At 48.9% G+C, this 25,872-nt stretch overlaps 2 protein-coding genes, 1 long non-coding RNA gene and 1 pseudogene across 5 annotated transcripts in view; 2 read left to right on the top strand and 2 right to left on the bottom strand.

Annotated features, from left to right (window-relative positions):
* BCAT2 (branched chain amino acid transaminase 2) overlaps positions 1-8,194 on the bottom strand; it is a 16,535-nt gene extending 8,341 nt beyond the window's left edge. Inside the window, exons 1-3 of one of the 3 annotated variants that reach the window (XM_074316136.2) lie at positions 8,071-8,194; positions 4,334-4,408; positions 3,801-4,004 (exon numbers count right to left, since the gene is read on the bottom strand). In XM_074316136.2, coding sequence (XP_074172237.1) covers positions 3,801-4,004; positions 4,334-4,408; positions 8,071-8,094 — 303 coding nt within the window. In that variant the 5' untranslated portion in view covers positions 8,095-8,194. Of the gene's footprint in view, positions 1-3,800; positions 4,005-4,333; positions 4,409-8,070 lie in introns of those variants that run through there. The other 2 variants (XM_074316137.2, XM_088800050.1) reach the window with 2 other exon arrangements.
* On the top strand, positions 1,475-1,973 carry LOC109452586 (large ribosomal subunit protein uL15 pseudogene; annotated as a pseudogene).
* On the top strand, positions 4,724-12,956 carry LOC109452587 (uncharacterized). Its single transcript, XR_002138158.3, has 3 exons — positions 4,724-4,791; positions 5,208-5,331; positions 11,652-12,956. It is a non-coding gene; the product is annotated as an uncharacterized LOC109452587 (long non-coding RNA).
* HSD17B14 (hydroxysteroid 17-beta dehydrogenase 14) lies at positions 9,234-25,872 on the bottom strand. Its single transcript, XM_074316139.2, is given in 11 exon segments — positions 9,234-10,129; positions 10,215-10,231; positions 10,234-10,310; positions 10,412-10,460; positions 10,463-10,478; positions 10,719-10,823; positions 20,639-20,730; positions 24,337-24,403; positions 25,076-25,168; positions 25,250-25,269; positions 25,761-25,872. Coding segments are annotated over 11 exon segments (822 nt in total). The 3' UTR covers positions 9,234-9,955.

The raw sequence follows: 25,872 nt of genomic DNA, 5'->3' as shown, positions 1-25,872 counted from the left end.
AAACTAAATGACATAGAGCAGGGAACCCCCCAGTCCTCTGTGCCCAGGACAGGGCTTAGCACATAGTAGGTTTTTGATGAATGAATAGATAACTAAATGCATGAATGAAGAATATATAACAAGCAAAAATAGCCAGGATATTTTGGGGAAAATAAGAGAATAGGAACAAGAAGTGGGAGTGGGAAGACTTACCAGATATTAAAACACATTATAAATCTACAATATTATAAAATGAGTGACATGGACATATGAGTAAACAGACTGAACAATGGAAGAAACTAAAAAGTGGATTATAAAGCAATGGGGGAAAAACACGGTTAATTCAATTAAATGGTGTTGAAACAATCAAATATTCACCTCGGAAAAAAATTAAACTGGATACCTATCTCACACCTCACACCAGGAAAAATTCCAGGTACATTAAAGATTGAAATGAAACAAATTAAACCATAAAATCTATAGGAGAAAACACAAGATAATCATTTTATGTCTTGAACTGGGGATGGTACTCTATTATGACAAATCTCAGACCAAATAAGAAAAAAAACTGATACATTTGACTGCATAAAAATAAAATGGTGAGAGTTTCAACTCATATCACAAATAATTTATCTAATATGCTAAATACTCCTACAAATAAATTTTTAAATTTATTTAAAACCCACTCCGATAGAAAAATCAGCCTAGAAAATAGCTCACAGACAGGAAATAATAATGGCTCTTATGCTTGTGAAAGTTGCTTGTAAAAATATGGCCAATTTCATAATTAGGGGGAATGTGCAAATTAAAATTACTTTGAGATAACTTCAAAACCACTTAGGAGACTAGAGATCTACGAGTATGACAAGGGTTGTCCAGGGTATGGGGGAAATGGATTCTGCTGGTGGGTATAGAAATTGATACAACGTCCACAGAGGTGGATGGGGCAATATTTATCACAATGACACATATCCTTTGACCCAACAGTTCTAGAAACTGGAGAGACACACTTGCACTTAAAGGAAGTGAGGTGAATTTACTAGATTGCTTATTGCAACACTGTTTACATAGCACAAGACTGAAAACAACCTAGGTGTCCAACAATAGGGGACTGCCTACATGAAACATTGGTAAGATGGATTACCACGCACACAGCAAAAAGCAAAAAGCTCCTCAGGGGCTGCTCAACCTCTAGCAAGCATCAAAAGAAGAAAGCAAGATGCCAGACAGTGAGTGTACAGTCTGCTACCTCTTGTGTGTAAAGAATGGGGTGAAACAGTTACACACATCAGTGTTGATATCCAAAAAGCAGAATTCTCTGGAAGGGCGTGGGAACTGGTAATGGGGGCTGTCTCTGGGGGTGGGCAGCTAGGAGGCTGGGGAACTGGGGAGGTATATTCCCTTTCAGTTAGAATTTTGAACTGTGAATATATGACCTATTTTTATAAAAGGTGTTAATTTAAAAAACACCCCATTCTTTCGTCTCGGCTGTAGACATGCCATCCAGACTGAGGAAGACCCGGAAACTCAGGGGCCACGTGAGCCACGGCCACGGCTGCAACGGCAAACACCGGAAGCACACAGGAGGCCGCGGTAATGCTGGTGGCTTGCATCACCACAGGATCAACTTTGACAAATATCACCCAGGTTACTTTGGGAAAGTTAGTATGAGGCATTACCACTTAAAGAGGAACCAGAGCTTCTGCCCAACTGTCAACCTTGATCAATTGTGGACCTTGGTCAGTGAGCAGGTAAATGCCGCCAAAAATAAGACTGGAGCTGCTCCTATCATTGATGTGGTGCGATCGGACTACTACAAAATCTGGGGAAGGGAAAGCTCCCAAGCAGCCTGTCATCGTGAAGGCCAAGTTCTTCAGCAGAAGAGCTGACGAGAAGATTAAGGGTGTTGGCGGGGCCTGTGTCCTGGTAGCTTGAAGTCACACGGGAAGTTCATTAAAGCTGCAATGTTTTTCTTAAAAAAAAAAAAAAAAGAACACTCCAAATAAAAATAACTATGTTGTACACCTGAAACTATTATAATACACTTATTGTATGCCAACTATAACTGATAATTTTTTTAATTAAAAATTTAAAAATTCTGAGAGATAAGGACAGAAGGCAGATTAATGGTTGTCAGGAGCTGGGGCAAAGGGAATGGGGAGTGACTCCTCAATGGGTATGGGGTTTCTGTTCAGGGTGATGAAAAAGTTCTGGAATTAGATAGATGTGATGGGTGCATAACACTGTGAGTGTACTAAATGTCACTGAATTGCAGACTTTAAAATGGTTAAAACGGTATACAGTTGACTCTTGAACAATGCGGGTTTGAACTTGCATGGGCCCACTTACATGCAGCTATTTTTCAACTGGCCACAGTTTTATGTTAGGTGCATTATTATGTATGTGTATTATTACCACAATAATAAAAAAATAACAACACATGTGGTCCGCTTGTTATTCCACACATGCTCCAGAGTGTGGATGATATGGTAACGTGATCTTCCCATTCCCTCAGCTGGCCTCAGTTCCAAATGCGCCCTAAATGAGAAGGATGGCAAAAACATACGTTTTGTATGCCAGGGCCTCTACACCCCTTCATCTGCACTGAAGGAAAAGTACCAGGTCCCCAGCTGGAGGACAGAGAGGTAAATAATGGTGGTTTCCAAAAACCACCTTCCTGGGGACATAATCCTGACTGTCTATCCTTAGTCTCTAGCTGCTACCGAAGGTGTATTTCTCCTGCACAGAACTGATTGGTCCTAGTCAAATGTCTAGGATAGGTGGGGGAAAAAAGCCCTTAAAATTCTGAAAAGAAAAAAAAAAGAAAAACATGCCTAATGTCACAGAACCATATCCTAAGGGACAAAAACTATTCAAACTACAAACCAGCTATTCAGGAAGACTTTGCTTTCAGCCATAGCTTTAAGTCGTAAACAAAATACCGCCTGGGTATCTCTCCTTAACAGGCCCTTCACCAAGCCCTGCAAAACCAATCCGCCTTCTGAGTCCCCATATGGGGACAATCTCATGGTCTATCTGGTCACCTGGGCAAACCTCCTGGGCCCTCCCTTCATTTCTCTCACCCAGCCTGCCAATCTCTCCTGTCCCCGAATCTCTTTGCCCTGCCCCCTCCTGTCCCACCCCAGCTCAGGCCTCCACATCTACTGTTCTCTCCTGTCTGGACCTTTGCTCCAGCCTGGCATCCTGGCCTCCAGTCTCCCTGCCTTCAGCTCATCTTTCATGTCCTGAGAGGGGTCTCACTGTACCAGAGCTGGCCCTGCTTCGCACCTGCTCAGAGCCTCAGTGGCTCCCACCACCCTTGACAAGGTCCCAGCCCCTCAATTCTTCTGTGGCTCTGATGACATCCTCGGCCTCCTCTGCCATGCTCCAACCCCACAATTCCCCCCAAATATGCTGGGCTCTGCTTTGTACTATGTCTCTGTACTGGCTGTCCCCTCTCCCTCTAATACCCTAAGCTTTCCTCTTTGCCAGGACAAACCCCACTTTCTTCCAAGTTAGAGGTGGAACTGGGTTCCTCTTCCGGCCTCCCACAGTGCCTCGGCTGTCTCCATTAGAGTTCAGATCACACTGGGCTGTAACCAAAACATGGGGTTTTCAAGTGAAGGAACTGAGCCTGCTCATCTCAGGAACCCCAGCACCACCAGCACAGGGCATAGAACATGAAAAGCCTCAGAAAATGGATGATGAGTACACGGAAAAAGAAATACACAAAAAGCAGACCCAGGGAGGTGGACCGGGCAAGAGATATAGCAAGAGGGAAGTGATACAGAGACCGGGACAGAGACTGGCTGCCATACAACCTGTAGCGAGTAGTGGAGAGCAGAGCAGGCTGGGTGCAGAATGAGGTTCTGAAAGGGCTGGATTCGGGGCTGGCCCCAGCCCTTCTTCTCGTTCCATTCCACCATCAGCATGTGGTCAGTAAATGTCTTCCCAAACACCAGGGGCTTGCTGGGGTCAGGCTTCTTACGAGGCTCCTGTGTCATTTCCAGCTGTAGGTCTGCAGCCTGAAAAAAGACAGGGGACCCCGGTGTCCTGGAATCTGGCCACAACCTTCAAACTGAAAAACTACAACCCCCATGCATCCCTGGGGCTAAGACCCAGAAAGGAGGGACCTGTGCTCCCAGAGGCTTTTGGGACATGCAGTTTCAACCCTTTCCCACAGCCTGATGGCAGGCAATTTGGCTATCCCATTGCTATCCACCTTCACCTCTGAACCCTGGACCTCTTGGAAATACCCAAATCCAGCCCCCAGCCCCCAACTTCTTCAGGCCCAGCAGTTCAGGCCCCCAGCCCATCTTCCTTGAGATCTAAAAGTATAGTCCCCTCCTTTCACCTTGAAGTTGGACGAGGCATATCTTCTGGGACCACACAGAAGCCAAGGGACAGGAAGAAGTTTTCGGGCCCAAATCTGGGGGTGGGGACAGAAGTAAGAAAGGTGGTGAAGCCAGGAGAGAGAGACAGCAGAAGGCCCTGGCACCTCCTTTGCCACCTGCTGCACTTGAGATGTCCCTCTGGCCTACTCTGTCCCAGGCCCAAGGCCTTACAGACAGGGCATGTGGTCTGGCCAAGCCCCTTCTCCTGTCCTGATCAGCATGTAGCAGGAGGGGATCCTGAAGGAGGCCAAGTCACCTCCCTGCTCCTATGAGGGCCATCCCTAGAAAGAGCTGAATCAGCTCCCATCCCCTCCTCTATGCTGGGGCAAAGTCAAATACAGGCACCTCCCACCAAAGGGAACTTTGGCCCCAGTCCTGAGACCAGCTCAGACAGAAGACAGCGAGGGAAGGTATGCAGGTAAGTGAAGGCTTCCCTGGGGGACCCAAATCCTGATAAAAGCTAGAAAAGTGGGGGACCTATAGGTTCCCGCAGGACCCAGGATCTAGGCCCCAAGCCCCTCCTCCCTCAGACTCACAAGTCCAGACTCTCAGCCCCCTCCTCGTTAAGACCCAGAAATCAAGGCCTGCAATCCCTCCTCCCTCAGGCCCTAGGAGTCCAAGTTCATATTCTTTCAGGGTATTAGATCTACCGAACTCAGATTTCCTGAAGCCCCTAGCCCCACCTCTTGGACACCAGTCATCAACGGACATTAACCAGATGAACACTCCCCTTGTAGCCCTGCTCAAGGGCAGCAGGGGAGAGCAGGTCTAGCTGTGTCCAACAGGATGGCCTCTCCCCAGTGTTCTTGCACCTCACAATGCTTATTTCCCTAGCCTGGCAGGAATGCAGCTGGGTCATGAGGCTGGGGGAGACTGAACAGCCTAGCCTTCTCCTGCCCTGCGAGCTGAAACTAATCGGTGAGAATGGATGTGAATGGCAGCGGTCACTGGTCAATAGGTGAGTCATGGGGAGAGTGGGACTGTGGGCTGCAATGTCTTAAAGTCTGGGCCATGAAGTTTGAGGAGTAGCCCTGGATAGTGTAGGGCCCAAAGGGCTTCTGGTATGAATAGAGTGTGCTTCCGAAACATGGCCACTAGGTGGCGATGTGTAGCCTGCACAAGCCTGCAGCCATGCTTCTGTCCAGGAGGGAAGAGGACACCCACCATATGGAGAATACCGACACACAGGGCGGAGACAGCCAGTATCTGGGCAAGAGAGCAGCCCTCAGAGGAAGCCAGAACGGAAAATAATAAAAGGGAGCAAGAGAGGGAAGAGCAAGAATGAGAAAAAGATAGAGATACAGACATAGAAAACACAAACTTTAAAGAATAGTAAACAAGCCCAAGAGTTGCCAAAATAGATATGATCATAAGGATAAAGAGAGACTGAGACAAGAGACAAAGAAACTCAGGGAAAGTAAAGCCGGGAGAAATCAAGAAAAAATACCGAAGGTAGAATAAAAAGGAGAGAGAGAGAAAGAGAGAGGACAAGGAAACAGGAAATAGATGAAGACCAAACTTCAGGCAACAGAGCACACAAGGAATGGGAGAGCCAGAGAAATGAGGAAGGACTGCAAGAAACAGACTGATGCCAAGACCCAGAGAGAAACTGTTTCAGTGAAGCTTAGAGACAGAGATACCCAGAGAGAGAAAGAAGAGGCAGAAAAACACACCCACAAGGCAAAGGTGCGGGCAGTGTCCAGGAGATCTGCCCTGGCCATAGAGTCTCTGTCACACTGAGAGAAGCTGCCTTCATCCTCCCAGGACATTTCCCTAGGGGTAGGGAGTTTCACCACAGGGATTGAGTCCTAAGGAGACTCTCAGATGGTAGATGAGCTTTTGGAACAGAGAGTAAAAGAATTGGGGCCGAATTAAGAAATGAGGAAGGTTTTGGGGGTGCACAGGTCAGGGCTCTGTAATACTATGGAGCCTTCACAGTGTCTCATGACAGCTCAGGACTGTCTCCACCACAGTCCTGGACTGTCCTCTCCTGATGGTGACACTGTCCAGGAATGTCACCATCAAAGCCTAGGATTGTCTCTGTCATAGCTGAGCACTGCCCTTCACACTTCAGCACTGCCCCATCACAGCCCAGGAAGAGTCCCCATCATAACGCAGTGCTGTCCTTGTCTCAGCTTGGGATAGTTCCTATCATAGCCCAAAACTGGCCCAGTTAAAGCCCAAAACTGTCCTTGTCACAGCCCAGGACTGATACCTTCACATGTAAAATTATCCCATTATAGCCCAGGACTCCCCCATCACAGACCAGAACTGTCCTACGACAGTCCAAGACTCTCCATATCCCAAACTGTCTCTGTTACTGTCCATGACTGTCCCACCACAATCCCCAGGAGTGTGACAATCAAAGTCCAGATTGCCCCAGTCATAGCCCAGGCCTGTCTCCATCAGTCACTGAGACTCCAAAAAAGTAAAAATCTTCCCTGCTATTCATCAAGCTTGGATGAGAGATAAGGTGAAAAGTTAACAGGAAACACCTCTTCCAAGGTTATGCTGTAGCTGTCAAGGGTTGTAATGACGCACTTCTTGGAGTTGTTACTGTTTCCTTCCTCACTGAGAAACCTTGTTCTCTAATTATGGACTTTCCTAAGTTCTGCTGATTGACGTATCAGTAAGAATGAACTGTCTCCTGATTGACCTAACAGTAAGAATGGACTGTCTCGCTCTTGCCTGGAGTATCTCTGTCACTTTGACAATGAGAAACTGCCTCAATTTCAAACCCAGGTGTCATGCAGGGATTCAGCTCCCACTACCCCGCACAAGAACGCAAGATATGGTGAAGCCAAAAAAGAATAACAACGGAGCCACAGACAGGGGAGCCACACCACCCCACTCTCGATGGCTGCCGGTGGAGACACAAAAGCAAACATCCGCCAGTACCCCAACAAGGGGTCTTCCTGTACGCCAGTCTCGCTAGCAGCTCGGTGAAACACAGGAAGTAGGATCAAAATGATCCACAATCCGCTTGCTAACTGCACTTGCTAGCCACCATCAGCGCTTGCTAAGCATAGCCACGGCAGTTATATTAGTGGCTAATGGCCAACTGGTTATAGCTGATGGCCAACTAGTTACTGCTGATGGCCATCTACTACCCAGCCAGCACCTTTCCACGAGAGGTCGAGCGCCTGGAAACGGCTCTTTGGGACTCCGTCCCTACACCAGGTGCAGGCTTCAGACAAGAGCTCTGGGGACCCAACAGTCCACATCTATCTTAACCTTTAGTTCCAAGAAAATATAGTTCTAAGAAAATAGGGCCTTGAATCCAATTCCCAGTTCAGACCTAAGGATGAACTCTGCGCCTTCTTCATCTCACCCGCTTCCCTAGAGGTCCTGGGAGGCTTATTCGGGCGCACCCCTAGTACCAGCTGACTATTCCCTCCTTAATCCCCCACCCAGTGCCGGGCGTCTCCCATTACTGTCACCTCCTCCAAGTTTCCCTCCTCAGACCTTCCGTCCTGGTCTCCTTCCTACTAATTACCTGCCTCCCACCCCCCACTAAAGCTCTGTGCTCCTTTCCAAGCCCCCCCCACCCCACCCCCGTCTTCCTCGGCGCCTCGCAGCGGAACCCGAGCGCCAGAGGAGTAGCGCCAAGCCGGACGGGCTGCGGGCGAGTGGTCCTCCCGGAAGTGCGCCTCCCCTCGGCGTTCCCCAGCCCCCCAACGCGGGGCCGCAAACCCACCTGTCCCACTGCAGCTGCGGCCATGGTCGGTGCGGGGGGGTAACTGTTCCCGCCTGGGCCGCTGCCCCGGAGAAAGACGTTCCGACCCCGCCCTGTCCACGCCCCCTCCCACCCCCGCCCCAGGCCTCCCTAGTTACAGGGCGCCCTCGGGGAGACCGGCCCTGCTGCAGAGGGCATGCCCTGGAACGCGCAGGGACCAAGGGGAGTAAACCGAAATACACCCTCCTCCCAGGCCCCACCCAGGGTCTTTCCAGCCGTACTCATGCTGTTCAAGAGCATGCATGCAGTGGCTTTTCAAAAATGCCTTTTAATAGGTTCTGCTACGGACCGCTAGTGAGGAAAAGCAGCCCTGGGTAAGAGATGAAAGGCAAGGAACAGCACCTCCGCAGATCTCGATTCCTTGGTGAAAAGGAAAAAGCACCCTATACATGTCGGTGGGTGCATAGCATGTAAATGAAAAGGGAAAAGACTAAGAAAAAAAGGCCTCTGAAGAGGATAGCAGGTAGGCATGAGGGGCTTGCCGTCAAACCCTGTTTGAATATAGTTTTTCTTTCCAACGAGAACATATGTGTATTCTTTGTAACTTTTTAAGAAATAAAAACACCTACAGTTCACCATGTCTCTCCTTCCAGTCCCTTTCATCATCGAGGCCCGATAATTTTCAATCCCCCAATTCATCAATGAGGCTCTAAGAACAGCTCCTAGAACAGGATTTCCCGGTTATGCCCCTTCATGAGTGTCTCCCTAACTTTAGGACCTCCAGAGGCAGAGTTAGCCAATTGTTCCTCGGTCACTGTGCCGCCCAAACCTTCCCTGGTCAGAGTTCCCGCAACTCCTGCATCTAGATTAGCGTGACACTAAACTATTGTTCCTGCTGTATCCTCAAACTTCGGTTTTTATGCCACTGTGCCTCTGTAATTCGACCCTGGCACATTTTGTTCCCAAATTCATCCGCTAGCCCGAACAGGCCCAGGCCCAGGCCCAGGCAGTTAAATTCCGAACCCTCCACCCGCAGGACGTCTCCCTGTTTTCCCTCCTCCCCCACCACCTAACCTGGGGCTTGTAGGGGTGCGGCACCGGCAAAACGACCTAGGCCAATCAGCGATTGCCACACCCCCAGCCACGGCCAATCTGCAGCAGCTGTGCAACTCCACACCCTCACCTGGGGGACACATGCCGAACTCGGCCCCGCGCCCCACGAGGGGGAAATCTGGGTCAGCCCACCCAGCCAGGGTGTCCGCGTCCCCCACTTTCCAACTCTCCACCCCGTTCCTCCTCCCCCAGGAGTCCGGACCCCAGCTCCTCCTCCCTCCGTTTCAGGAGTCTCAACCCCCAGTATCCTCTTCCCTCAGGATTTTGGCGCTGGCCACCCTCCTACTCCGCAGGCAGTGAGGTCAAAACTCCTTTCCTCTAAGGGCCAAGAATAAAAAGGAGGCCCTTTTGCTTCACTTCCTCATTATCTTCCTCATTAGCTCCTAATTAGAGCTTAATTTGCTCTCCCCTGCCAACCTTTTAACTAGGGCACTGGTGAAGCCAACCTGCAATACTTTTCCCAGGAGCCCCCGGCGAGAGGCTTCTGCTGCAGGGCCTGCTGGGAGTTGTAGTGCCTCGGGTCGAGGCCACGCGTGGGGCTAGGGTGGGTGGGAAGGGGTCCTGGTGTGACAGGGCTTATAAAGGACAGAAAATAAATGTAATGATGTCCTCCTTCTGGCTGCAAATTGCTTTTTTGGGACCCTGTGGGGTGGTTTGGCACATTGGTTAGTGGGCTTAATGTCTAGAGTGGGAGGCTACACCTGAGAGGCAGAGGACAGAAGCTGGAATTTGGGAGACTGAGTTTGAAGTGGGAGACCCCTAGTCAGGAAAGCCCAGGTGGAAATGTGGAAAATCAGGAAGGGGTGACAGGGGCCTCCACGGAGACAGTCCACCTGGCCTTGCACCAATACCCCAGCTCCAAAGCCCTGGTCACTAGCAACTCAATGCCTGTGCAGAAGCTGGTTTCCGAGGCTAGGAACACTGCTGCGGCCCCCACCTCAGCTGGCTGGCCCATGCGGCCCAGGGGCTGGGAAGAGACAGGGATAAAGGAGGTCCAGAGGAGTCCCCACTTGACTGCCACACCCACCACCTGGATCTGGCCCCACTCCTACCTGCGCCATTGTGCCGCTCGGACTGTAGCCTTGGGGTCTGGTGTTGAAGCTGCAGGCTCCTCCCACAGTGGGATCCAGATGTTTCCTGGGGAGATGCTGGGATAAGGGAGAGAGGATCATGGAAGTTTACCGCAAACACTTCCTCCCAGTCTTCCCAGTTCCCCCAGGAAGCTCTCAGCCCATTTGGTCCTGCTTACCAGTTGACACAGACACCATATTGACTCTTGTCCAGGACCAAGGCTTGGCCATGGTTCTTACTGCCCCCTACAGTAGATGGGGCTGGGGAGATGAGGCTCCTCCTGTGTCCTCTTCTCCCAACCTTGGGGTTCAAGCAGGGACATCATAATGGGGAAGTCATGTCCTCCTTGCAGGCTTACTTTAGGTTGCATCAGGCTCTATTTCTTGGGAGACACTTGGCACATAACAACATGTCACAGGTGTTACACCTCAGGGCTGAGGCCTCTGGGGGGGCCAGATAGGCTGGGAAGGAAATGGTGGGGATACCTTAGTGGCCACATAAGGAATTGCATGGGACTGGCCAATGCCCCCAACCAGGCTGGAGATGTTGATGACATTCCCATGGCTCCTCCGTAGATGGGGGAGGGAGAACTGGGGAGACAGAAGGCAGAATAAGCTGCCCATGCCCCTGGATCTCCCCCAGCCCGCTGAAACACATCCTGATGTCTGGAACAATGGCCATCACCACGATATGTTCACTAGTTGCTGCCTTGTACAGTCAGCATCCGGAACTCTAGAGTGTACCTTCGCTGAGTCGCCCCAGGATCTCTGGGTCTCAGTGCTTAAGGAGACTCTCAGTCTGAAAGGGATTTTTGCCTATGTCTCTTCTACTGTCTCTTTCTCCCTCCCACCCCCCCTGTCTCTGTCCCTACCCCGCTCTCTCTGGGTCTTTGTATGTTACTCAAACTCCTGTCCCTATCAAGATAGAAAAATGCAACATGGCTCCATTTTTTGCAAAAATGGGAGGAAGGTCTTTTATCCATGAAGGGGAAGATGGTTTCTCTGAGTGATACGGGACAGCCCCCTCACTATAAAAATTTTAAGTCTCATTTTTCCTAGTTTCTTAGCTCCTTAGCCGGGGTCTTAATCACTCTTCAAATCCATTTCTAAATTCTAAACTAAAGATTGTTCCTAGCCTAAATCACGGAAGGTCTCTCACCCCTGCTTAATAACTATTTAAAAGTCTGTGAGATATAATCATTATAGCCCAACATTCCCCCAAGCCATTCCAGACCTAACTCTTGGATAAATAAACGCCATCCCAGAGACCAAATAGGTTTTAACACTCCTCCAGGCCAGTCCAGACCTAACCACTGGGTGAACAAACATCACTTGAAATTAAGATAAATAGGCTTTGAGTCCCATCCCTGGAGCCAGCGCTTTTAATGTATTAACTAATGTCTGTTTTTCCTCATCTAGGGGCTGTTGGGATACGAATTATGTTCCAGCAAGGCTTCCAGTACACCCCAACCAAGGCAGATATAAGACCCTCTCTTCTTTATTTAAGAACAGATAGGGGGCCGGCCTGGTGGCTCAGGCGGTTGGAGCTCCGTGCTCCTAACTCTGAAGGCTGCCGGTTAGATTCCCACATGGGCCAGTGGGCTCTCAACCACAAGGTTGCCAGTTCAATTCCTCGAGTCCCGCAAGGGATGGTGGGCAGCGACCCCTGCAACTAAGATTGAACATGGCACCTTGAGCTGAGCTGCTGCTGAGCTCCCGGATGGCTCAGTTGGTTGGAGTGCATCCTCTCAACCACAAGGTTGCTGGTTTGACTCCTGCAAGGGATGGTGGGCTGTGCCCTCTGCAACTAGCAATGGCAACTGGACCTGGAGCTGAGCTGCGCCCTCCACGACTAAGACTGAAAGGACAACAACTTGACTTGGAAAAAAGTCCTGGAAGTACACACTGTTCCCTAATACAGTATTGTTCCCCTTCCCCAATAAAATCTTTGAAAAAAGAATACAAAGACCCAAAAAGAAAAAAAACTAATTTAAAGCATGTGTTTAGTTTACAATGAGTATAAAAACACTTGAGTATACATGAGTATACAATGAGTATAAAAACACTTAGGAAAAAAAAAAGAACAGATAGGGCGAGAGTTTCATGAATCCCCGGTAGGTAGGGACAGCTCTACCCTCCTCAGCCTGAAGCAGGTACAGAAAAAAAAGAATTCCTGTCCCTCAACTTCCCACAGAGCTTTAAGGGGATCACGTCTCTCAGGAGAAATAAGGCAGGCAGTTAGAGACAGGTAATGGGGTCTGTGCATCCCTGCACAGCCAACAAAATCTACAGGGAGCACCGCCTGGAGACCTCCCAAATTCTTCCTTATCTGCCGTAAGCATTAACCACGGGAGAAAACCATGACCTCCATCTCACCCTTGCCTCATTATACCATCATTATAATATCATATATATGCCCAGAAGTTCATTAATATCATTATAACAGACTGAACTCTGGGAAGGGACATGCGCAGTCTAAGAGGGTGAGGTAATGGCCCCTTATCAATCACAGGTGTCAATCAAGCGGTCCTGCTCCCAGAGGGGAACAGCCCACCCCAGAAAAAAAAAGATAAAACCCCCGGGGTTCCCGAGAGCCGCTGGCATTTGAGCCCCTTCTTTTGCTTGGTCTGTTCCAAACTCTTTGGAGTGTACTTTTTCTCCTAATAATGCCACCTTGAGCCCCGAACCCTTGAGCCCTTTGGGTCTTTTGAGCCTTGCTTTTGCTCGGGCCCACTCCTAACCCTTGGAGTGTACTTTTCCTTCTAATAATAGCCTTGAGCTGCTTTTCTTTGTGCTCTGACTGCTCCTAATTCTTTGGAGTGTACTGTCTCTTCCAATAAACTTTTTCACTACTTTACCTCTGTGTCTCATTCAATTCTTTGCTCGAGACACCAAGAACCTGGACACTGCACCAAGAAGGGCCCAACCTCCAGTAACATAGTAGCTAGGATTCCCGCCTCTCACCCAGGAGGCCAAAATTCAATCTCTGCTGCTGGGTCGCCAAAGCAGCTAAAATCTGCCCCCCCTCCCCCCAAAAAGGGCCCCCTCTCTGGTAACATGAGTTTTAGGGAGAGTTCTGTGGTCAGAAAGTGATGTGGGAGGCCTTCATGAAATGCACCCCATATTCTGCCAACTCCTCTCCTAGTTACCTGGAGGTCCCTAAACTAACCCTCTCTCTCTCTCCTTCTCACTCCCTCCCTGTCTATCTACCAGGTCTTTCACAATGCATGACCTTGAAGAAAATAAAATTCTATCTCCCCCCCCCCCCACTTGCCTTGGGCAGCTGAGCTGGCCAGGCAAGGTCTTTTCTTGTCACTAGAGATTAACGAGAACAAGCTAGCTTCCCCAAGGGTTCTCCGAGTGGGAATCTAAACTGGTTCCCTCTCTGGCTCACCCACCAGCTTTTTCAAACCTCCACAAACACAAGAACAGTCCCCACCCTATTCTCAGTGCTGTATCTTTAAATACACCTTGTGTTCCAACCTCAGGGACTTTGCACTCGCTGTTCCCTCTGCCTGAAATGCTTTTCCTGAGATAGTCATGTGACTCACTCCTATGGTGACAAACAATCCTGGTTTGGCCAGGACTGAAGGGTTTCTGGGGACATGGGACATTCAGTCCACAGTTTCAGGACTGGGACAGTCCTAGGTAAACCTACTCCCTCAGCAACTTCAAATCTTGTTCAAATGTCACCTTCTCAGATGGCCTTCCCTGACCATCCTATTTAAAACTGCAACCTGCCTCCCCCTGGGTTCCCAACCCACTTCCTGATTCCTTTTCTCTATGGCACACACCTCCCTTATGACATGCCATATAGACTTTACATACTTATTTGCTTATTCTCTGTCTCTCCCATCAGAATGCAAAAATCCACAAGGGGACAATTGACGTTCTCACTGTTTCATCCCCAGTACTAAGGTATTTGGCATATAGTAGGTGCTCAATAAATATCTTCTGAATAAATGAATGGATTGATTGAGGATCTATTACATACCTGGTCCTGTTCTCAGCAATTTACACAGACAAGCTCATTTAATCCTCATAACCCTGAAAGGAAGTATACTCAACAGCCCCTTTTTACAGGCGAGGAGTTAGGAACAGATAGGTGACTAACGCAAACAGAGGGTCATGTGTCACCTAACAGAACCAGTATTTGCAGCCCAGGCAGTCTGAGACCAAAACCCATCACCAAACTAGAATTTTTGACAACTCTAGGTGTTATGAACTTGAAGGTACATGAGCGTAAGTGACATGAGTTATGTGGGTGGTATTCAGGGTGGGGTGAAATTCTAATCCTTCAGCCAGTTCTTCAGGGACTCCCCACATTCATCCTCTCCTTCTCCCTGTCACTCTTATCAGCCTTGAAACCCTCCCTCCCTCAGCCCTGGGGCTTGCCCAGCCCCAACCCCTATTCATCGCCTTAATCTTTATTACTTCCTGTCCAGCTACCTAACTCCCTCCCCACAACCCTGCAAAACGTGAGATCCATGAGGGCTGAGACACGGTTCATTTGCCATCCTTATCCCAGCACTGGGCACACAGCTGCCACTTAATAAATATTTGTCCCACTCCCTATGGCCCCTTCCTGACTCTCCCACACATTCCTTGGCCAGAGTCCTCCCTCCCCCACCCTCAAGGTCACCTAGTAGCTACATCAAGGACCTGCTGAACACTTATTGGCCCGACTTTCCCCTCCCTCTTTTCCAACACCCAATCTGGAGAGCCTGGTTCTCCTTGATGTCCTGCAGCCTCCCTCTGGCCTGACTCCATTTTGCCTAAATTTTGGGGTTCCAGAGTCCTTCTCTGTCTCTAAGCTCTACCTGGGGAGCCTCTACTTTGTTGGTTTCTCATCCGCACCTCCTAAATCTCCTTCAATGCTCCCTTCTGGAGCTCCTGACCCGCCACCCTTGGGCTTCTCTCCATCTCAAGGTCTCGAGTGCAGAATTCACCCCATTATCTCCTCCTAAAACCTGCCTCTCTTCCTAGTTTCAGCCTCAAAGGTGGAGCTTACTCCTACTGTTTTTCAAGCCACAGACTAGAAGACCTGGGAATCTTCCAGAGTCTCCCTCTCCCTCAATTCCTCATCTGATCCATCACTTCTTTGCTCAAATACCTTCCATGGTTCCCTATTGCTCTTGAGATAAAGACCAGACACCTGCGTTGGCCCTCAAGGCCCCATGTGATCTGCCCCCACTATTCCTTCCTGGACCACGCCCTTCCTCCCTCTATTCAGCCCCTCAATACCACCAAAATCTCTCTCACTGCCAGGTGTTTGCACAGGCTGTTGCCTCTGCCAGGAACACTCGCACCTCTGTACAGCCACATCAAGGACCCTGGACTCTTCTTGGTCTGAATCTCCTTCCCCACTCCCTCTATTTGGACTCAGGATCTGGAGAGCCACTTTCTACCCTCCCCTAGTTAATGTTGCTCCTGTCTCACTTCCTCCGGAAGCCCACCCTGATCCCCAGAACAAGCCATTCTCCCTGTCACATATCTCCCAGAACTATACCTATCTCCCTCCTAGCTCAAAACACTCACCCCCCACAAACTCTTGTCTGCATTTATTTAGTAACGCCTGGCTGCCCCATGACTAGGAACTCCACAAGGGCAAAGACCACGTGGTGTCGCCCTAGCACCTAGAATGTTGCCGGACACCTGTCCAGTGCCCAGTCAGTCTCTGATGGATAAATAGATGCATGAATGGATAGGTCTCTAAGAACAATCCAGTTCTGAGAGTCCACAACTGACACTCCTGTGCTCACACATCTTCCGTGGTTCCTCACAGCCCACAGGATCTCATTTCCTTGACCATATAAATATTCTAATTCCTCCATTGTTTTCTCTTGCCTAGGAAATCACAAACTTTGGCTTATGTCAAAGACATAGAAATTCTGATTCAAGAGGTCTGGCTGGGGCCCCAGAGTTGACATTTCAAGAGCTTCCGAGAGATGGTGGTGGTGGTGATAACAGTAATGGCAGTGATGGTGGTGATGGCAATGACGGTGAAGAAGATGATGATAGTGATGGCAGTGATAGTGGTGATGATAGTTATAATCATGGTGATGATGGTGATGATGAGGGTGATAAGGACAGCAACTTACTCATGTCGACAGATTTCCTTACAACAGGCACAGTTTTAGGTGCTGGAACAGAGGCATGAACAAGAGACTGAAATCTTTGCTCTCTGGAAAACCAAATGCAATGGGCAGACCTTAGCTGGTGCCTGGTGTGAACAAACCAACTGTAGTAAGACATTTGGGGACAAAAGAGTGAATTTAAATAGGGCTTGGGTATTCAATGGTATTAAGAAATTACTGTTAATTTTCTTAAGAGACCTAATAGCAGTTTGGCTATGTTTTTTTTAAAGTCTTAATTTTAATTTTTAACATAAAGTTAAATGCATTATTTAATTAAAACAATGTATGGCTCTCCGTCACCTCTTGGGTGAGGGCTAACTCTGAGGTGCACATTTCTCTCTGACTCCCAGGGTTCCCTAGGGGATGGCATCCCACTTGCCCCAGTGGTATTTGCTCAGTGATGCCTTCCATCAACTGCCTTGCATATCCACCACTGCCCCCCAGCCCAAGGGCAGCACTTCCTGAGGTTGCCTCCCACACATCCTGTGCTCCATCCTCATCTAGGTCTGCTTCTGGGGGATCCCCAACTAGCAGGTGTGACCATGGTACTGTGATGATGTTAAGAATTCTAATAATCTGAATAAGAATGTCTCCAGGTTAGCTAAGACCCTGGTGTCAATGTAAATCCTGCCGTGACTGTGTAAGAGAATGTTCTTGTTTTTAGGAAATACACACAAAATTACTGACAGGTGATGGAGGTTCTCTTATTCTTAAAATTCACCCAGGTGTTCTGCCCCAGGGCCTTTGCACATTCTTTTTGTAGTGCGTGCAACACTGTGCTGTGTTTCTCCACTTCCTTCCCTCCCACTCCAAATCCAGATCAAGTCTCACCTTTTCCCTTCTACTTCTCCCAGGCTTCATTTGCCCAACATGTATCTCAGAGAGGTCGAACTGAGTGAGGTGGATTAGACGCAAGAAACAGAATGGGACAAGGTTCATGATAAACAATAATAGCTCAGAGACCGTAAACTCTGTGCCAGGTATGTTCTAATGGCTTGGTGGGTATTTACTTGCATCTCATTCAATTATTAGAACAACCCTGTAAACTAGATACCATGATTAGCCCCATTTTACAGATAAGAAAACAGAGGCAAAGAGAGACTGAGTAATTTGCCCTACATGCAGGTAGGAAGCAGCAGAGAATTTAGGCACATGTGCCCCAGATCTAGACCTTTTCCTACCATGTGAGGTTTCTATACTGACCACTCACAGGTAACAAAGTCAGGTAGCCAATAGGGGGAGGCAAGGACTGGGGTACAATGAGAGCCAGGCTACATTTAGCAAACTGTCACCCTGCCCCATGGATCCAGTTTACCAACTTTTCAAAAGAAACCAGAAATCCAGTTGTTTATGTGAAGTCACTCTCTTTTTAAATGATGGCAACTAATGAGAGAGAGAGACTATGTCTGTGTGTGTGTGTGTGTGTGTGTGTGTATGTATTCTCCACACCCACACACATATATATATATATATATATATAAACCTTTTCTGGGCTGTGATTTATGTGTTAATCCTAGAAGGTGAACAGAAATTGGGGACAGGAGCCAGGGTTCACTGGTTGAGAGGGGCATTACCCAACTGGGGACATTCCACCTGGATCTCAGATGAAACCTTGAAGATAGCACCTGAACTTTCTCCACACTGATGACACCTGGCCCACTCCTTGGGCCTCTGCCCTCTTTGTCTACACTCACTTTTCTGAGCTCTTCCAGCCTCAAGCCAGTGAGCTCCAAAATGATGTCTCCAGGCCTTCACCCTCACCGCAGACCCATGAAAGCCACTCAACATGTCCCCCACCCCACCTGCTCCTCCCCAAGAGGCCCCGTTCTGCACTTGCTGGGGGTAGGGATGGGGGAAACAAACTTAAAAAAAAACAAAAACAAAAACACTTTCTTTCTCAAGTCCACCCTCATATCTAGTTTATAAGGAACTCCTGACAATTCTACCTTCACAGTGGATCCAGAATCAGGCCATTTCTCACCAAATCCACAGCCACCAGCCTGGCTGGATCCAATATCACCTCCCTCTGGGACCGTCCACATCGCCTCCTCTCTGGGCTCCCTGTTCCAGCCGTCACCCACCAATCTGTTCCCCACATGGCCACCAAAGGACTCCGGTCCCTACTTACAGTGCCTCTGCTCAGAACCCTCCATGGTTCCCTGCTCATTCCATGTCAAAGCAACGTCCTCTCCATGGTTTACAAGGCCCCATTCTATCTGGATCCCATTGCCTGCTTTCTGCCCTCACCTTCCACCCTCTCCCCCTAGCTCACCCTGCTTCAATTCCAACTGCCCTTCTTCTCTCTGTTCCTCCTACACTCCAAGCTGTCCCACCCCAAGGCCTTTGTACTGGATGTTCCTTTGCTGGACCCCGGTTCCCCACATACTTCCTTGGGGTCTGACTCAAATGTCACCTTTCAGAGAAGCTTTCTGTCTAACAGAGCACACAAATAAACTTAAAAAAACCCAAAAAACACACACACCAAAAAACAAACTAAAAAACACCTCATCTCGTAAAGATCATGCTGAATTATTTACAGGTGAACTATGGTGTCTGGAATTTACTTTAAAATACTCCAGCGGGGCGGCCAGTTGGCTCAGTTCGTTACAGTGCAGTGCTCGTCACACCCAGGTCGCCAGTTGGATTCCCACATGGGCCAGTGAGCTGTGCCTTCCACAACTAGATTGAAAGCGATGACTTGACTTGAACCTGATGGGACCTGGGAAAACACACTTTCCCCAATAAAAAAAAAAAATACTCCAGCAAAAAAAACACAGAGGGTTCTCCAAGAAGCAAGAATGGCAGATTGTTAACAATTGTTGCCGGTGGGTGATGACCAAGTGGGGTTCAGTATATGATTCTCTGCTTTCGTGTATGCTTGTAAAAAGCCATAATAAAAACTTATAAAATATCATTAGCACTTACCTATCACTCTTTTTTATTTTCATTCTTCCACCTCCATGCCCCTCCCCCCACTCCGGTTCAAGCCGTTGTTTCTCAGTCTAGTTGTGTGGGACACAGCTCCCTGGCCCATGCTGGTGTTATGAACCTTGCGCACCCTCCCCCCCCCCCCCCCCCGCCCCGCTGAGGCAGTCGGTCACCAGTTGCGGGTCAGCCACTCACAGCAGCTCAGGGCAGCTCTTGCAGGCTGCCGGCCACTCACGCTGGCCACCGGCTGCTCAGCAGCACATGGTAGCCCACCGCAGCCCACAGCAGCCCGTGGCAGCACACAGCAGCACACAGACGCTGCTGGCCTCTCACGCTGGCTGTTGCCATGCAACGCTGGCTGCCGGCCACTCACGCTGGCCACTGGCCGCTCATGGCAGCACGCAACAGCCCGCGGTCGCTCACGCTGGCTGCCAGCCACTCCTGGCAGTACACGGTAATCCACGGCAGCACGGCAGCACAGCAGCCCTGCGGCAGCATAGCAGCCTATTCACTAGCCCATGTGGCATGTGGGAATCAAACCGGCCACCTCAGTGTTAGGAGCACGGTGCTCCAACTACCTGAGCCACCAGGCTGGACCACCTATCACTCTTTATCCCCTTTCTTTCCTTTGCTTTTCTGCATAGCATTTGTCACTCCCTGACAGTATATTCTGTGTTTATCTGCTTATTGTCTGTCTCCCCCACCAAAACATCAGCTCCTCTAGGGCAGGGATGTCTGTCCTGTTTTGTTCCCTGCTGCATGCCCAGCACTTAGCATATTGCTGGTGCTAAATAAATATTTGTTGAATTAATTAATTAAAAAGTGCTATGATGAAAATAAACATGCTTTTATCACAGAGAATGAATATGTGTAAGTGCTACATAAGCAAAGATGGTCTGCAAAGATCTTTTGGAGGACGTGACATTTGAACAAAGATAAGTGGGGACATTATGGAAAGATTCAGAGGAAAAACACAGAAGTAGAAGGAGGAGATGCTCTCTGCTCCTAATAACTACTCATTGGGTGGCAAAGCTGTAACTGCCTATTACCGACTCCCTGTCTCAACCTCTCCCCCCATGTTCTTAACGTCCCCCACTACCACCACCACACCATTTTGGAAGGTTCTGGAACGTTTCTAAGAAAGCTGGGCTATGTAGTCACCCAGGTAGCTTGTGCTGAACATAGCAACTTGTACCCATTTATTTTCTACAAAATAACAGAGTCCTTTAGGGATAAGATCAAACCAAAGCAGAGAAAACATTTTGTTCTCTACAAAATGGGTCTGACAATCCCATTGTCAGGAGGCCACCTGGGCCTGGCAGCTGGGGCCCCAGCCTTCACCTTGCTCAAGGTGTATGTCCCCAGCAGGTTCAGCTCCAGTAGCTGCTGGAAGCCCTGGGTAGAGGTCTCCTTAGACCACTGCGGAGGTGGATCTAAGGGTGGGGGTGGGAGAGAGGAGAGAATGCGAGAGCAACATAGACAAAATGGGGAAGGCAAATAGGGACAGTGTAGGGGAGCAGGGGACCCAAGGTGGGGACTGGCAAACAAGAGGGTCAGGGGTCCTGAAAAGGAAGGGAGGTTGCACAGCAATTAATAAAAAAGTCTCGGGGCTCAGAAGTCCTGGGTTTGAATCTTGGCCATGCCACTTCCTGGCTGCATGACTGTGGACAACTCACTTTACCTCTCTGTGCCTCAGTTTTCTCATCTGCGGAATGAGGATAACATTTTCTTCTCTTTTTTTTAAGATTTTTTTATTATTATTATTGGGGAAGGGCAACAGGACTTTATTGGGGGACAGTGTGTACTTCCGGGACTTTTTCCAAGTCAAGTTGTTGTCCTTTCAATCTTAGTTGTGGAGGGCGCAGCTCAGCTCCAGGTCTAGTTGCCCGTTGTTAGTTGCAGGAGACGCAGTCCACCTACCCACCATCCCTTGCGGGAGTTGAGGAGTCCAACCGGCAACCTTGTGGTTGAGAGCTCGTGCTCCAACCAACTGAGCCATCTGACCTCCCAGGAGCTGAGCGGCAGCTCATTGACTTCATTCTAGTTGCAGAGGGCGCAGCTCACTGGCCCATGTAGGAATCAAACCAGCAGCCCCGTTGCCCAGAGCTTGCACTCTAACCAACTGAGCCACCTGGCTGCCCCAACATTTTCTTCTTGAGCTTAGAAATTTCATGAGTAAATATTTGTGCCTGACAGTATCATAATATGTTTGTTAAATACAGTTAACCCTTGAACAACAAAGATACGAACAGCGTGGGTCCACTTATACACAGATTTTTTTTCATACAGTCAGCCCTCCATATACCCGGGTTTTGTATCGGAGGATTCCACCAACCATGGATCTCAAATAGTATTTTTGATTCACAGTTGAGAATCCATGAACGCAGAGAGATGACTGTATGCATTGTTCTACGTCATTTTATGTAAGTGACTTGAGTTCTGAGAATTTTGGTCCTGGAACTAATCCCCCACAGACACCAAGGGACTGTAGTAAAGTTTTTTGGGGGGTCAAAAGTTATACACAGATTTTCCACTGCGTGGGCTTGGCACCCCTAACCCCCACATTGTTCAGGGGTCAACTATAAATAGAAGGAATGGTTGGGGGGGAGGTTAGAGGGAAAGAAAAATCAATATTCAGAAGAAAAGGAGCTGGAAAGAGTAAGAACGGGGAAAAAGCCTTCATTACCACTGGACATGCTAGTATATGCAGTCGATTCGCATTATTCGAGCAGTTCTGGTCTGTAAAGTCACTGTGAACGTTGAATTGGTGATTAGTGACCCATTACTCCTAGGGGAAGTGTGTACATAGAACAATATACAATAATATGGACCCATTCTGGACTGAATGTTTGTGTCCACCCCCACCAAACTTCCTTTGCTGAGATCCTAACCTCCAAGGTGGTATTAGGAGATGAGGGGTTAGGTCATGAGGGTAGAGCTCTCAAGAATGGCATACGTGCCCTTAGAAAAGAGATCCCAGAAAGTTCCCTCACCCCTTCCACCATGTAAGGACACAGTGAGAAGTAGGCCCTCAGCAGACACCCGATCTGCCAGCACCTTCACCTTGCACTTCCCAGCCTCCAGAACAGTCAGAGATAAATGTTTGTTGTTTAAGCCGCCCAGTCTATGGCATTTCTGTTATAACAGCCCAAATGAACTAGAACAGTATCTACATGTGTACATATATGTACATGTGTATATGTATCTAGATACACGAATAGCTAACACAGATTATAATCTTAAATGCTAAACACAACTCATGCTTGGGGTTCTATTTCAGAGTACTAAGTGACTTCTTTGAAGCTGCCCCCACTAACAGGTGCCCGCCTTGCGATTCAAACTCATCCAGCTGGCCCCAGAATGGGAGCTCCTTGCCCTGTACCTCCCCCTCCTGCTTCTGTCCTCTGGGCATCTCTCTGCTTGAGAGCTGAGAATCACCTTGTACGACCACAGCTGGAAACATGTGCTACAGGCAGCTCAAATATTTGCCACGCTGCGCATGCCTGTGAATACCGGAAAAGCACAACCAGTATTAATTATGGGGTTATAAAAACTTATTTTTGAGAGTAGGAATTCGCAAATGCGGAATCCACGAATAATGAGGATTAACTGTATCTGTCTTTTCTTGTCTACTTCCTTACTCTAGAATGTGAATCCCATGAGGACTGGAATGTTTTGTTTATTTTGTTCAATGCTTAATTCCCAGTCCCTGGGACAGAACTTGGGACATAGTTGGTACTCAATAAATATCTGTTGAGGGGTGGCCAGTTAGTTCAGTTGGTTAGAGCATGGTGCTAATAACACCAAGGTTGCCGGTTCGATCCCCACATGGGCCACTGTGAGCTGTGCTCTCCTTAAAACAAAACAAAACAAAAAAACAAATAAATCCTGGGACGCTTAAAAAAAAATCTGTTGAACATGCAAAGGACCCAGAGAGAAAGCATGAACTAGTATCCACCATCTGTTTAATCCTTACAACAATATAAGGAGGAAAATGCAGTCCAGAGAGGGTGAGACACTTGCTCAAAGTTGCCCAGCTAACAAGGGAGGCTTTGGTCTACTTCAGGCTTGCTGTGTGACCTCAGTGCAATCAATTCACCTTTCAGAGCCCTGGTTTACCAACATGAGGCATTCTTATAAAGGGCAACCATGAAGCTGATGGCAATTTCCTTTTTTTTGCTTTAAGATTTTATTGGGGAAGGAGAACAGGACTTTATTGGGGAACAGTGTGTACTTCCAGGACTTTTATCCCAAATCAAGTTGTTGTCCTTTCAGTCTCAGTTGTGGAGGGCGCAGCTCAGCTCCAGGTCCAGTTGCTGTTGCTAGCTGCAGGGGGCACAGCCCACCATCCCTTGCGGGAGTCAAGGAATCATACTGGCAACCTTATGGTTGAGAGCCCACGCTCCAACCAACTGAGCCATCTGGGAGCTCAGTGGCAGCTCAGCTCAAGGTGCCATGTTCAATCTTTAGTTTCAGGGGGCGGAGCCCACCATCCCTTGTGGGACTCAAGGAGTTGAACCAGCAACCTTGTGGTTGAGAGGCCACTGGCCCATGTGGGAATCGAACCAGCAGCCTTTGGAGTTAGGAGCATGAAGCTCCAACCACCTGAGGCACTGGGCCAGCCCGTAATTTCCTTTTGAAGTCACCAGATTAAGCCCTATAAACTACGTGTCTTGAGTACATCTTCACAAAGAGAAGAACCATTGACCTCACTTCATAGATAGACGGGGACAGTTCTGGTCATTACGAGGCTGAATAGTTTACCTCACAACGACCCTATAATGAGGATCATCATCATAGTTATTCCCGTTTCAGAAATAGAGAAACTGAGGCATGGAGAAGTGAGGGCACATAGCCGGGATGGGACAGAGCCAGGATGGAAGCCCAAGCGTGGGGGATTCCACAATTGTCCTGTCCTGTCCAAGTGGACAGAGAAGATGGGGGAATTAGGGGAAGAGAAAGGGGAAACTGAGGTTTGGGAGGAAGGGGTGGGAAGCCAGGTGGTTTGACACCAATGGCCCTTGGGCCTCACAACTCACGGTAGTCAGCATAGTTGACTACACAATCCAGGCGGCCAAAACGGTGGACAGTTTCAGAAATGAGAGTCTGAGGAGAAAGATGTCTTATGAGTCAGGAGTGTTGTCACCCTGCCTTGTAGAGCTGGGGCTCCCAAGAGCAAGGTGGGAAGGGGGAAGCCAGAGTCACAGCTGAGGGGACAGGAGCTAGAGGAACTAGTTGGGGACTCTCCCAAATCACCATGCATAGCAGGAGAAGAGGAGACAGGAAGCCAGGGGTACCACAGCCCAGAGGACTGGTTATAGTCACACGATAGTCATTACTCCAGAGACCTGAAATTGGGGGGACAGAGACCCTGGGGGGGGGCAGAGATCAGAGAGTTACTGACTAAAGGGAAGGGACAGAAACCCTGAGACAGGAGGGGGAAAACTTTTCCAGAAAAACACCCACTCCCTGTGAGGGGCTCATTTGTTCCAATCCACATGACAGGTGTGATAATCAAAGAGAACATACCCAGTCACTGGACTTGGCTAGCAGAATCAGGGAAAGCCCTGCAGAGGGAAAGTGACACCGAGCTGAAACCTCTGGGACCCAAACAATTTAGCCAGAAGAGAGAAAGGTAGAGGGATAGCATTGTACAAAAGTCTAGAAGACAACAAAACTTGTGAGAGAGAGAGAGAGAGAGAGAGAGAGAGAGAGAGAGAGAGAGAGAGAGAGAGAGAGAGAGAGAGAGAGAAAATATTGGAAATGGGGAGTGGGGACAGAAAATCCGCTCACATCTTCCTCCTGAGTCACATCACAGAGGAGAAACACAATTCCAGGAAGTTCCTGCTCCAAATCCTGCCCCCCCCCCAACTCTGCAGGGAGAGAAAGACTGGACTCTTGGGTCTGAGAGATGGGAGGCTGGGGGTGATGACTGTGGGACCCTCACTCGACGTCTTTATCACAGATAACCACTTGGGCCCACTGAGAACAGGAAGAGAACAGGTTACCCCAGCACAGACCCTGCTGACGGCCTCTGCTGCCCTCTTGTGGCCATCTAGAATGGGACTTATTATCCCCTCGCTCCCCTAGTGATTCTAGTCTCATGATGATCTTCTAGAACAAAGGTCAGAGACCTTGACACATATTCTCCTCGGCTACTCCAGGTATCTGCTGGGGTTCCTGAGAACACCCCATCTCTGGGTTCTAGAGTAAACTCTAAACCTGCAAGAGACATATTCCCCAAACCACCCGTTTTATAGCTATAATCCCTGAGACCCAGAGAAAAGGGGTAAGGACGTGTGAGACCTGTCAAAAGCTCAGGCTCCAGGATATCACTACTACGCAATTCATTTGCCCTGCAAATTGGATTTTATAAAATAAGAATCTAAACTCCTTCTTCCCACACTCATTAGACCCCGGGGTCCCTCCTCTCCCAGACTCCAATATTCCAACCAGCCAAGACTCCTCTCACCGAAGGCTCTCACGATCCCGGCTCCGGTGCCGCGCCTGCCACCCCCCCACCCCACCCCCGTCACAACGATCATCTTCCCCGCATAGTGTGATCCCGTGGCCAT

This window comes from Rhinolophus sinicus, chromosome 8, assembly GCF_057876585.1.
Source record: "Rhinolophus sinicus isolate RSI-liver-muscle chromosome 8, RSI-T2T, whole genome shotgun sequence".
Taxonomy (NCBI): Eukaryota; Metazoa; Chordata; class Mammalia; order Chiroptera; family Rhinolophidae; genus Rhinolophus; species Rhinolophus sinicus.
This window is presented reverse-complemented; position numbering and strand designations above follow the sequence as displayed.